Here is a 12,627-nt window from a genome sequence, read left to right as displayed (position 1 = left end):
GAGGATGCTGACACCCGGCTCCTTCCTGCTGGCTGAGCACCCAGCTTGGGGGTAGCCTTTCATTTTGATAGCATTTCAAACTTACAGGAAAGTTGCAAAATAGTACAAATTCCCTATAGCCTTAACCCTCACCCTGATCATTACTCGTTAACGTTCTGCCACATAGATACACACACACACACACATACACACACACACACACGTACACTTTTGCTGACCTGTTTGAGAGTGAATTGCAGACATGCCCCTTTGCCCCGAACACACCGGTGTTTATGTCCTAACTACAAACACACGCTCTTACACAACCAAATGACAGTTATCCAAGTCAGGAAATGTAACCCCGATGCGAGGTTTTCTAATCCACAAGCAATGGTCGGCTTCACGAATTGTCTCAGGGATGCTCGTAGATCACGAGTTATGTTTAGTTGTCACGTCTCCTTAATTTCTTTTAACCTGAAACCCCTTCCCTCAGTCTTTCCGGACTTTTAAAGTGTTCTTAAGGAGTATGGGCCTTGCAGAGTGTCCCCCAGCTAGAGCTCGTGTGCTATCTCCTTGTGAACAGATTCAGATTCTGCCTTTTTGGCAGGAACGGCCCAGAAGTGACATGGAACCCTCTCAGTGCAGTGAGTCAGGAGGCACCTGCTGCTGCTGGCTTGTCCCGTTAACTGCCCTTGTTGGTACTGATGACTTGGGAAAGGTGGGGTCTTAGTTTTCCAACTTCGGCTTTCAGGTCACCTCTTCGAAGGAAGCTTCCTTAGCCTTCCCTACTCCCCATTCCAGGCACCCACAGTTAGGTCTGGGGTCGCTGTTCCCTTAAGGCCGTTCAGGGCGATTTGACTGAATCCTGGTAGTGGCATGCCTGTCCGCCCCCCTCCCCCCCGACCCCGCGAGCTCCGGGAGAGCAAGGACCACCTCTTGCTCCGGGTCCAGGCCTGGCGCAGCGCAGGTTCTCCACGTACTGCTGAGTGAATGAAAGGATGAGTGAAAGGATCCGGGAGCCGGTTCACTTACAAAGCAAAAACCCCCCAGCTCTCTCCGCGTCGGGCCTCGTGGCTTTTTCTGCGTTACTCGTGGAGCATGGCTAAGTGTTTTATTTCCGCGTACGCTGGGTTCTCCCCGAAAGCATGGAAGTCTCACTAAATCCCAGTCAAGAGGCACAGTGTTTATCCTTCCTCTGGAGGACTCCCAGGATGGATCAATTTAAGAAACTCTGAACCCCATGTTTAGATGTTCCCATTTGTTTCTTCCTGGGGGAAGGCTGGGCAGGGGGGAGAGTTTCTGGGTCTCTGATCAGGTGAAATATTTGGCCCCAACAAGCAGGAAGCATCGTGGGTGGGGGTGGGGTGGGGAGGCAGGCACACAGCCCTGTCACCTCTGGCCCCTCGCTGCACCGCGGGGAAGGATGTGATCCCAGGGCTGTCCTGAAGCCTCTCAGGAGGTCACTCTCTCCCTTTGTTGTTTCAGACGCAGGAGGAGGGAGACGCACTGATGCTTCATCAACCTCTCCTGCAGCCTCTGCCCTGTCCCCGTGTCCAGGGGCCAGGGCTGCACGCTCCGCCCAGGCTGCTGCAGGAAACCCCCCGGACGTGGGGGTCCTGGAGACTGGCCATCCTTTCTGCACCGTTTTGCTCTCTGTGACGCCTAGGACCGCACCAACCCTGCTCAGCTGGATCTTCCCCCCCCCGGCTCCCGCTGAAAAGTCACCGCCGGGAACGGCTGTGGGGCCAGGGCTTTGTGGCTTCTGACTAACAGCTCTTGGGCGATGTTTCTGGGTGGAGAGATCCTGGTAAATCGGGCCTCCCCTGTCAGCAGGTGGGATGGGGGCGGGGTTACCCGCCAGCGAGGACCAGGCAAACTGTAGGACCCAAGAAGCCGTAGATGGCTTCAGCTCAGCTTGCTGTTTCCCCATTACATAGACGGTGACCAAGCTCAGGAGACCGGCAGCTCTGGGTGAAGGGCACTCACCAGCTCCTGGGACAGGATGGTTGCGACACATACCTTAGCAGCTTCCAGTTTCATCTTAGGGAAATGGTCAAAGAGGAGCTGGGCCAGGAGGGCCCTTGCAGGGGGCTGGGCAACCTAGCACGTGGCAGGGCCTCGGGAGCAGGAAGCGCTGAGCAGCGCTCCCCGGGCACGCAAGTCCCCAAGCCTGATCAGTGAGTGGGGTCCCTCCACCAGCCCTGAGGCCTGCTTCCCGCGGGCTGGCGCTCCTAAGCGGCTCCGCCGGGCTCTTCCATGATGCTGGCACGAATTAAGTTGAATTGCATTGAGTTGAATTGGACTGAAATAAATTGAATTGAAAGGCCTACAAACAAGTATGACTCTCTTGCTGAGTGCCAGGCCCTGGGGGAATCGCAGACTCGTCCTACGGTCCCGTCCACGCCAGCGGGCCTATCGCGGTAATCCTGCGGACTCGCCGCAGGAACACCTCCGGGGCTGGGGCTGAGAAGGGGCAGGGAGGGAACGGGAGGCTCCAGGAGGAGACGCTCTTTGAGCTGAGCTTTCAAGGACAGAGTGCGGACTTTGGAGAGAAGAGGATGAAGGCAAGAAGGACGTTACAGACCAGGGAGCCAAGCAGTTGGTGTTTAAGGAACAGAAGAGAGATGGCAAAGAAGCCGATGAAAGCTGTCCAGCGGAGAGAGGACACAGACATTCACGTGCATAGACAGTCGCACAGAGAAAATGCCTCGCAATCGCCCAGAACATCCCCCACGCCTAACGCAGAATCCCAGGGAGCTGGCCCAGGAATCTGCATTCTGAACCCAGCGCTACAAGTGAATTCAAAGTTTGAGACTCGCCGTCAGGGGGTGGGGGCTGAGCCTCTGCTAAGTGATCAGTTCCGGTGTCAAGTGGCTAATTGTCACACTTGGAGCAGGTCAGAACCCCCCGGAGGGCCCGTTAACACATAGATGGCTAACCCCAGCCTGAGATCCTGGGCCGGCAGGTCTGGGGTGGGGCCTGGGTATTTGCCTTGTTTGGCATATGTTCCCAGATGGGAGATGGGGGTGCTGCTGGACAGCCAGTCTGAGGAGAGACCCCTCTGACACAGTTCCGAGAACTCAGCCAGGCTGAAGGAAACCCACGGGCCCTTCTGAGGCTCTGAGGAGTCAAGACAGTCACGAGATTTGGAGCATTCACATTTGATCAGATGCGTCTTCTTCTTTTTTAGAGAGAGAGAGAAAACACGAGCAGGAGGGGCAGAGGGAGAGAGAGAAGGAATCCCAAGCAGACTCCCCAACTAAGCATGGAGCCCGACGCGGGGCTCGATCTCATGACCTGAGTCGACATCAAGAGTCAGACACTCAATAGACTGCGCCACTCAGGCGCCCTTTCAGATGCGCCTTCTTATCTGTACTCCCATCCTCAGTTCCCCTGTGACAGAAACTTGCTTGGGCATGTGACAGACACCCCGGCCTCACTGATGGTGGGGTGAGCCTGAGCAGCCCAACGGTCCCAGTGGGGCATCCTGGGGTCTGGCGCTCAGGGTCATGCCGTCACCCAAGCTGGCCCCGCGGAGGCCTGCGGCTCTGAGGCCACCTGGAAGCATTTCCAGGGACCCATGGGATACCTAGATTCCTACGACCAGAAGCGGTTCAAGTTTCCCCAAGGTCCCAGGTAAAATCCCCAGGGGCCCCTTGGAAGGGCTGTCGGGAGCAACCGTGTCAAACCGCTTCCTATTAGAGATGCCAAATGCCTTATTGAAGGCCACAGCTCGGGTGATGAGCTTCTCCTTACGACCTCACTTTCCCCCACAGGGCTCCTGCCATTTAAATGGGCACGTAGGCTGTCAGCCTCCATCCCACCGTGAGGCACCCAGAGTTGAAAACTTTATTTAAAAGATTTACTTATTTATTTGAGAGAGAGTGCATCACGCGTGCATCGTGTGAGCGGGGGTGGGGGGGGTGGGGGTGGGGGGAAGGCCGGGGAGGAGCAGAAGGAGAGAGAGAATCTCAAGCAGACTCTCCGCTCCTGCAGAGCCTGATGTGGGCTTCATCCCAGGACCCCGAGATCACGACCTGAGCCGAAACCAAGAGTCAGACACTCAACCGACGGCGCCCCTCAGGCGCCCGGAAAACCTCATTTAAATGAACCAATGTTCCCACCCACCCCAAAGAGAACTCAAGTCACAGGCATCTAGTCCTAGGCCAGGGGAATCTCTGGCTTTTCCAAACAAACACAGAAAAGGAGAACACTTTCTTCATTCTCTGAATTCTAAAAAGATAGGTTTAATGAGAGGTGAGGGAAAGACAGTGTGACAAAGGCAGACCGAGCTTGGCAAACAGAGGGCCATGTGCTCTGTGCTCACCCATGGGGCCCAATCTTGGGAATGTGGCCTTTGTGGTCTCCTGTGGTGACCATCAAGGTAACTATTCTCGCAGGAATGCTGGTAGGAGCCCTCATACTTCTTGAGAACTTAGCGCGTACCTGACCCTCTGCTGCGTGCTTTGCAGGCAGGAGCCCCTCCGCGCCATTTCCTCCCCCCTCCTCAAACCCTGTCTCGACCCGCTTGTCGGTGGTGTCAGGCACACGCAGAAAAGTGATCTAGGGCAGTGTATTGGCCTCCTAGGGCGGCCAAAACAAACACCACAGGCTGGAGTTTCTTTGCTCACAGCTCTGGAGGCTGGACGTCCAAGATCAAGTGCCATCAGGGCTGGTTTCTCCTGAGGCTTCTCTCCTTGTCTTGCGGGTGACCGCCTTCTCCCTGGGTCCTCCCATGGCCTTCCTTCTGTACACCCTCTCCTTCACGTCCGTGTGTCCAAATTTCCTCTTCTGATAAGGACACCAATCAGATTGGATTAGGACCCACCCTCAGGGCCTCATTTTACTTCAGCGACCTCTTCCAAGGCCCCGTCACAGTCTGAGGTACTAGGGGGTACGAATGAACATACGAATCTGAGGGGGGATGCAATTCAGCTCATAACAGGCAGTATTTCCTTTACCATAATCTTGAATATATATGTGATTAAGAGCTTTGAATAATGTAAGAAGCTCCATCTCTCGAGCTTAAGCTGCCCTTCGTTACCTCACGATCCAGTTTATTTTATCTTCAGATAAATAGGTCATATCTGCAGCCTCCAGACTCCTGAAAACATGTGAAGCCCCTTCCATTTTAAGAATTCGAAGTAGCTTCCTGGTGAGCCTCTCTCTAGTATCATTAAAAACTGAATTCCGGGCCCAGAATTTCCTGGCGGTCACCACCACTGTGGTGTCAGAATGTGGAGGATCTTGTCCAACAACACTCAGGACACCAGAGACCCATGACTCCCATCGGCAAATGTTCCACGCACACCCCCTGGGCCTCAGGAACCTGTGCCTCCCACGGACAGTTCGGGCGTGGGAAGGAGAAGGGCTCACACCGCCTCCCAAAGAGGTGACGGGAAGTCTGGCAGAGTCTGCGACCAGCAGGAGCTGCCGACAGAGGGACTGCACCCCCAACTGCAATCCCACTCCCCGACACAGGGTCCCTGCTCCCTTTGAGAACATGGAAAACCCTAAAATGAATAGATAATGGAAGATTTTATATAACATGTAGAAAGAGGCATTTAGGTCAGTTTAAAGGAACCATGAGTCCTTTTCTCTATAATCAGAAGTAAAATTAAATCCTCCCACCACCGCTCCCCCAGCTCTTTGAAATACCTATGGCTCCCATTGTCCGCACTGGGAACCCCTTGAAGGAGCTTTGTTGTCCCCACATAACCCTGGATATGGGAGACTGTGGGGTCTATCTCCTTGAAGGCCTTAAGTACTCAAAGAGGCCTGAGGAGTATCATTTTAGGGGGCTTGTACTTATTTGAAGCTCTGTATGCACCTTACATTCTGAGACACAGGCATGTTATACCCATTTTTGAGGTAAGACATCAAGGTCCAGAGGATCCCAATCAAATGCAGGTACCAGGGCTGTTTGGTTCCAAATCCCATAAGCTTTGCACTGTATCTCACTGCAGGATACCCGGAGATGAGTGGGTCCCAGCCTTCTGCACATCAGAAAGTTCCAGGGAGCCTTTAAGATTCCCAGTGTTGGGGCCCCTGGGTGGCTCAGTCCATTGAGCGCCTGTCTTTGGCTCAGGTCATGATCTCAGGGTCCTGTCTGGCTCTGTGCTCAGTGGGGAGCCTGCTTCTCCCTCTCCCTCTCTCACTCACTCTCAAATAAATAAAAAAATCTTAAAAAAGTAAGATTCCCAGTGTTTAGCCCCACCCCCAGGGACTGATTCAACCCGCCTGGGGTGGGTGCCCCGTCACCCAGAGTCTAAACAGTCCCCAGGGAATTCGAATGAGTAGCCAAGGCAGAGAACAACTGCCTTCCAACAAAAGCACGAGGCAAGGTCAAAGCTACGAGATGCGCAGTCCATGAGATGAGCGGGAAGTCCTTAACTGAACACTTGCGTGTCTACCCCGCCGGGGGGAAAAACCCCGGTCCTGGCATGGGCCTGCGTGAGAGATGAGGCCAAACCTTCTGTACCCCCTTCCACTGCCCAGACCACACAGCCCCTCAAGACGGCGAATCAGGGCTTGGCTTCCATCTCTGAAAGTACAGCCATGGACTAGCTCACATGTGCAGGGCGCTGGCCTGAATTTTGGAAAGGACACAAAAAAAGAATACTTGTTCCTGTCCTCTTCTTTCTGCCTGGCTGAGGAGGCAGAGGAAAAAAAAAAAAAAAAAAAAAGGGGGTTAAAAAAAAAAAAAAAAAGGACAAATATATTCCATTATACGATCAGAACCCAGCCAGTGATCTTCCCAGAAAGGCTGAGTAGTCTGGGAGGGCCTCCAGGAGGGGGCGAGCCTGAGGAGCGGAACTCCATTGGAAGTCGTCAGGGAGCTTGGCCATCTAAGGGCGCGGTGGCGCAGGAGACCCGGTGGGTTGGGGTGTCACTCTCGCAGCTCCTGGGGCCATCGGAGGCGTGGGGGGCAGGGAAGCCGCTGGAGGAAGATTCGCTGCGTGTGTACCCACTTCGCTTGGTCGGAGGGTCCCCTCCGGAGGGCCCTCCAGAGCCACGCGCTGGGCCCGAGTGACGGGTGGGGCCTGGGCAGGAAAAGGCCGGTGTCGCTCTCAAGGGCCTGGGGAATCGGGGTCTCTCCCTGCCACCTCTTGAATTCCCAGGCGAGCGGATCTGAGTGCTGGCCTGGCAGGTTCGGCGCCGGACCCTGGATCGGTCAGGGCCAGGGACGCAAGCCAGAACAGGGCCAGCCCCGGGGTATTTGAAGGCAGAGTCAGCATGAGAAAGCCAGCTGCCTCGGGAAGGTCTCCCCGCCCAGGGAGACGGGGAGACCCAGCAGCCTGGGCCACTGCACTGAGCGCCCCTGTTCCTGGACGCTCGAGGATGGGTAGACGGCCGCGAGGCTTGTCTCGGACTGAGCCACATTCTGTGTTGAAAGGTGAAGCAGCGTGCTCTGTGCTCACCAGAGTCCCCGGGGATCGGCCCTCCTCCCGGGCCCTGTCACCTGGTCTCCCCAAGGCTGCTCTGCAACCCCCTGCCCGCGCCCCCATTCCCATGCCACCCCTGCCTTCCACTTTGCCCTTTGTAAACACTCTCTGGCTTCCTGGAAACACGGAGGCCTTCTAACCAGAATTTCTCAACTTCCTCCTCTCCCTGGTGGGGCCAGTGGTCTGCATTTTCCTCTCTCCCTGGGTCCCCATCTGTTCTTTAGAACTAGGTCATCCAGCCTGACTGCGCTTTGAATCCCTTCCCCTTGTCCGTCCTCCTGGGCCTTGGTCAACCACTAGCCACTTTCTTGCCTTATCGGTGACACTAACCCCCCACTGCCCCAAACACAGACTCTTTTCCTTTATCCTTAAGTCTCCCCAGGCCCCTGCCATCCCCTCTGGTGACCCTCTTAGCTCACTCCTTCCCCGGTCCCCAAGCCCCCTGTCTTCACACCTGCATCTCCCCTGGGCCCCAGCTCCCGCCCTGGGGCTTCAGCCTCCACCCACCTCCTGCAGGGTGGTGGGAAGAGGCTGGCTACCAGCCCTCCCCTTCCAGGACTGGGCATGGTCACCCTCCTTCCCATCCTTTAGGCAGTGATATTCTCACCTCTGCTTCTCTGAGCTTCCCTAGTGCTGTGTCTCTTTCTGGGTCTCTCTCCGTCTCTTTCTTCCTGTCTTCGTTTGTGATCCCATTCAGGACCGGAGCTGCAGCTCGTGAATGGGACTCGAATCTCCGTCCGGCTCAGACCAGCCGGGGAGACGAAATCCTGGTTGGCTGGCCCGACCAGCAGCTGGGTCTGCTAAGCTGTCGAATACCAGGGTGAGCTGCGGCCAGGGCCACTGTTGTGGCCGCCTTGGGGACCCTCGGTGACAACAAAAGCAACGTGAAGAAAGCAGACCGGGGACAGAATAGGAGACTGCCCTTCGGTGAGTGAATCGGACTCCAGCCCTTGTGAATCTGGATCTGGCCGTGCGTACAGGCACCTGCCCCTAGGCTTTTCAGCGGTGGGGGCTGACGCGGTCCCACTTTTGCGTAAGCTGGTCTCGCTGGATTGTTGTCACTTGCTGTCAAAGTAGGCACCTCAAGCTAGACTGAGGCCACTTGGTCCAGGACCCACCAGGCCGGATCCTCCGCGTCTGGCCTCCCTGGCTTCATTCCTGGCACCATGTCCTCTGTCTGCCACCTCTGACATGCCGACTCCTCCCCTCTTGAGCATCCCTCGCATGTGGTGCCAGGTTTCATCTCTGCATTGTTTCAGTAATTTCCTCGCTGGCTTCCCTGTCCCGGCTCAACCCTCCGCTCTGCAGCTTGGATGTTTCTAGGGCACAGCCCAGAGACACCACCTGGGATGCACGACGGCCTTCACCAATCTGCCCTTGACCAGAATCTAGGTCCGTTATCCAAACCCCGCTCATTCCTGCATTCATTCCCCGTGTGCTTTATCACTGTCCTCGCTGTGGGTCAGGGAGCCAGTAGCTAGTGGCTACCAGTCAGCCAGTAGCCCACCCCCCTCTGGCGGGCCCCGCAGCCTGCATTCAGGGCTCCCTGCACTGTCCCCGGGCCTCCCTGGCTGCCTCACCCACCTCCACACCCTGTCTGCTGAAAGCCCCCCAAGTGCCAGTCGGTGGGACGTCTGGGTCCCCAGCCAGAAGTGTCCCCCCTGCCTCTGAGCACCCATAGTGCCCTGCGCTCCAGCACCGTTTGACAACACCGTTCTTTTCCGAGGGTCACTTGCCTACATCTTTCCCTCCTAGACTTCTGGAGAGCAGGGTCTGTGTCTCCCTTGCCTTGGGATCTCCTGCCAGTACCTGCCCCTCCTGCGTACTCGCAGGTACTTGCTGAGTGAACGAAGGAATGGCCATGCCTGAGCACAATGCCTCCGGAAGTCCAGCTCCCCTCCCCACCCCCATTAAACAAGAAACTTAAAAAAAAAAAAAAAAAAAGACAAGACAATGCAGGGGAGGGAGGGTTGAGTAGGTGGAACACAGAGGTTTTCTCAGGCAGCGAAACCACCCTGGATGATACCATCACGGTGGGTATATGTCCTTATACATTCGCCCACACCCACAGAATGCACAACCCCAGGAGCGAGTTTTAGGGTCAACGATGGACTCTGGGTGATGATGACTGGTCAGGTAGGTTCCTCCTCTGTAACAACTTCCAGTTCGGGGGCGCCTGGGTGTTAAGCGTCTGCCTTCGGCTCGGGTCATGATCCTGGGGTCCTGAGATCGAGCCCCGCTTCGGGCTCCCTGCTCGGCGGGAAGCCTGCTTCTCCCTCTCTTGCTGCTCACCCTGCTTGCGTGCTCTCTCTCTCTGACAAATGAATAAATAAAATCTTAAACCAAAAAAAAAAAACACCTTCCAGCTCTGGCTGGTTGTGGATGCTGGGGGAGACTGGGAGTGTGGGAACAGAGGGCATATATGGCAAATCTCTGCACCTTCCTGTTTTGCTGTGAACCTAAAACTGCTCTGAAAAATAGTCTTATTTTAAATTTAGTGATTCATCGTTTACATATAACACCCAGTGTTCGTCATAACAAGTGCCCTCCTTAAAAAAAAAAAAATGAAGTCTTAAAAAAAAGATAGCATATAACAGGGAAATTGGCATGGTGTAATTCAGTTTCAATAAAAAAATTATTTTTTAAAATATTTCCTTTTGTATTTACTCCCATATCCTCCTCCATCCACTTCTGCTCACACCCTCCCTGGCTTTTGCTTTCACTATTCCTTTCACACTGACAGGGCCCCTCTCTGACTCGGGGGCGAAACCTCCGCTTCTCCCTTCCCTCAGCTCACAGACCAGCCTCACCTCTCCCCTGCAGCATCCAAACTCTGGCAGTCAGCACTTATCTCAGGTGAAGGAGGGCTGGGCTGCCGCCCTGGTACCAGTGAGCCGAGAAAGAAAGGCAGGTGGGAATGATCCAGAAGATTCTGGAAGGATATGGGCAAGGCAGGGGCGGGGCAGTTCTGTTGACTCGTAAGGGCCCCTTGTGGGTCCCAGAGCTGGGTCCACACTGCACAATTCAGAGTTCTGTGCTTTCACCAAGAGCTCGGGGCAGGGCTTGGCACGGACCTCATGTGGTGAGCATGGGAAGGCCAACCCACCATTAGCGCTGGCTTGATGGAGCCTCACTGGTTCTGATCATGAAACTTGATACCACTCTCAGGAGAGCAGCAAATACAACTGTGTGCAGACCAGGACGAGCAACTAAGCCCTGGGCTTGAGGTTAGTGGGGGGATGGCAGGCCCCAGGAACTCCGTGGCCGGGCCTGAGACACCAAGAGGGTGCGGGGACCCATGGAAACACCCAGGCTGGGTTCTGGACCTCCAAGACAAGAGAATGGAGCAGTGTCCCGTTACCAGTAGGGCCACTAGGCAGTACTTAGGAACTTAGGAGGGGTGACCTCTGGGCTGGGGGTCTGAAGCCAGGGCCGCTTCCTGGGAGCGCATCCAGCCCAGTCACACTGCTCAGTGCTCAGAGTTCAGTGCTCTGAGGCGCCATTTTGAAATTCTTTATGATTTTATCTGTGAACTGGGCTTTGGGAGTGAAGTCCGATGAGACAATGGAGCATGCACTAGGGGCTTGGGGGCTTGGAGGCTTGGCTCATGTGTGGTCCTGCTTTCCTCTGCCTCCTACCTTCCTGGAATGGGGTCTCGGCTGCCTGCCTCCCCCACTTCCCAGGTGGAGGCCTGGGCGCAGATACAGGAAAGGTCGATGTGTGTGCTCCTCCTGCTGGGGTGCTGGGGTGTGGGTGCGGTCTCAGGCGCCTGTGGGGATGGATTCTCCCCTGCCTGACAGTGCGGCCTTAAATAGCAACTAGGAAACACCATGGAGGCGGTGGGCAGGGGAGAAAAGGAAAATGGTCCTTTCCCGCTTCTTGAAGCAGGGCTCTACATTTTCATTTTGCACCAAATCCCCCTTCTCAGCCGCCAGCCCCGGCTGACAAAGAAGCAGGTACCAGAAGACAGGGAGGCCCAAGTTTCCAGGCAGGTGAGTCAGGTGGACGTACCTGTTCCCAGGACACGGCGCCAAGGCCAAACCCTGGTACAGCTTCTTAGCGGTTCCCTTCCTGGGGACTGGGCTATGGCCCCAGGCTGGGCTGGGGTCCCTGTGCCCATACGGGCCGGTGAGGAACTACACAGGCTAGAAAAAGAGGCCCATCGGGGGTGCTCGAAGGAAGGTTCCAGCGCATTTCCTAGATTTCAAGAGCGCATATTTGCAGTCTGCCTTAATGTGAGCCTGAGGGGCAGCCGGAGCCTGGGACTGTCTTTGAGTTCTGGAGCCCTGATTTTCAAACTTTCCTAGGCTTCAGAATCCACTGGGGATTTGCTAAAAATGCATATGGCCGGGTCCCACCTCCTGAGATCCTGAACCAGTAGGTCGGACATTGAATTTTTAACAAGCAATCCAGAAATTTCTCCTTAGTGGTTGGGTAATGCGGGTGGGGGGACCCACACTGAGGTGCCTGGCAGGAGGGAGAAGAAAGCATCCATCTGTCCGTCTGTCCGTCCGGGAGGGTCTGCCCCAGCAGACACCTCATGGTGCAGAGAATAGGCGTCCCCGCAGAGCCCGGCCCAAAGGGCCCGACCCTGACCCTACGTCCTGGTGGCGTTTGCTTTTCGGTGAAAGAGAGGGAAGAGGTAGAAATGCGCAGAGTGACCGTGAGGACACGAGGATGGCACCCACGTCACATCTGTGTTCCTGCCGTTCGGGGGACACTGCGCACCATCACAGCACCCCACGACAGCCGTGATCTCTCTTAGGGTTTTTCTGGCGGGTGATGGCATCCTAACAAGGCCACCAACGAGCTGGCCGGCCTGGGCAGAGCATTTCAGCCCCTGTCTCAGCTCTGAGACGGCAAGGACTGTTTTTCCTCCCCAGCTCCCTGGGTGTGGGTGACGACGAGGGAGAAAACCACAGGAACACCGCAGTGTGCAAACAGCTGCATAAACGCATCCCTGACGAGGAAGGAAAAACAAGTGGGGCCCCCTAAAACGGCAGTATTCAATGAATACAAAGAGTATCTAAGCAGCGAGATGACTGCTTTAATTTTTTCTTCCTATTGTCCTGTGCTCCCCAATTTTTTGCACTGAGCAGCCATTGTTTTGATTTCGAAGCCCCAGCTGGGAGCTGCCCAGGGGGACGCGGACAGGGAGCTGGAGAGCAGCCAGACGCCCCCCCCCCCCCCCCCCCCCCCCCCC

At 55.7% G+C, this 12,627-nt stretch overlaps 1 protein-coding gene and 1 long non-coding RNA gene across 2 annotated transcripts in view; both read left to right on the top strand.

The window, feature by feature from the left end:
- Positions 1-2,313, top strand: part of SSR1 (signal sequence receptor subunit 1) — a 38,344-nt gene extending 36,031 nt beyond the window's left edge. Inside the window, exon 9 of the mRNA XM_073877552.1 lies at positions 1,465-2,313. Coding sequence (XP_073733653.1) covers positions 1,465-1,489 — 25 coding nt within the window. The 3' untranslated portion in view covers positions 1,490-2,313. The remainder of the gene's footprint in view (positions 1-1,464) is intronic.
- A 7,832-nt stretch (positions 2,314-10,145) lies between these two features.
- LOC112838381 (uncharacterized) overlaps positions 10,146-12,627 on the top strand; it is a 7,578-nt gene continuing 5,096 nt past the window's right edge. Inside the window, exon 1 of the long non-coding RNA XR_003211966.2 lies at positions 10,146-10,651. This is a non-coding gene — a long non-coding RNA (uncharacterized lncRNA). The remainder of the gene's footprint in view (positions 10,652-12,627) is intronic.

Source organism: Callorhinus ursinus, unplaced genomic scaffold (genome assembly GCF_003265705.2).
Source record: "Callorhinus ursinus isolate GAN/ISIS: 27379988/994484 unplaced genomic scaffold, GSC_fseal_2.0 scaffold26, whole genome shotgun sequence".
Classification (NCBI taxonomy): domain Eukaryota; kingdom Metazoa; phylum Chordata; class Mammalia; order Carnivora; family Otariidae; genus Callorhinus; species Callorhinus ursinus.
This window is presented reverse-complemented; position numbering and strand designations above follow the sequence as displayed.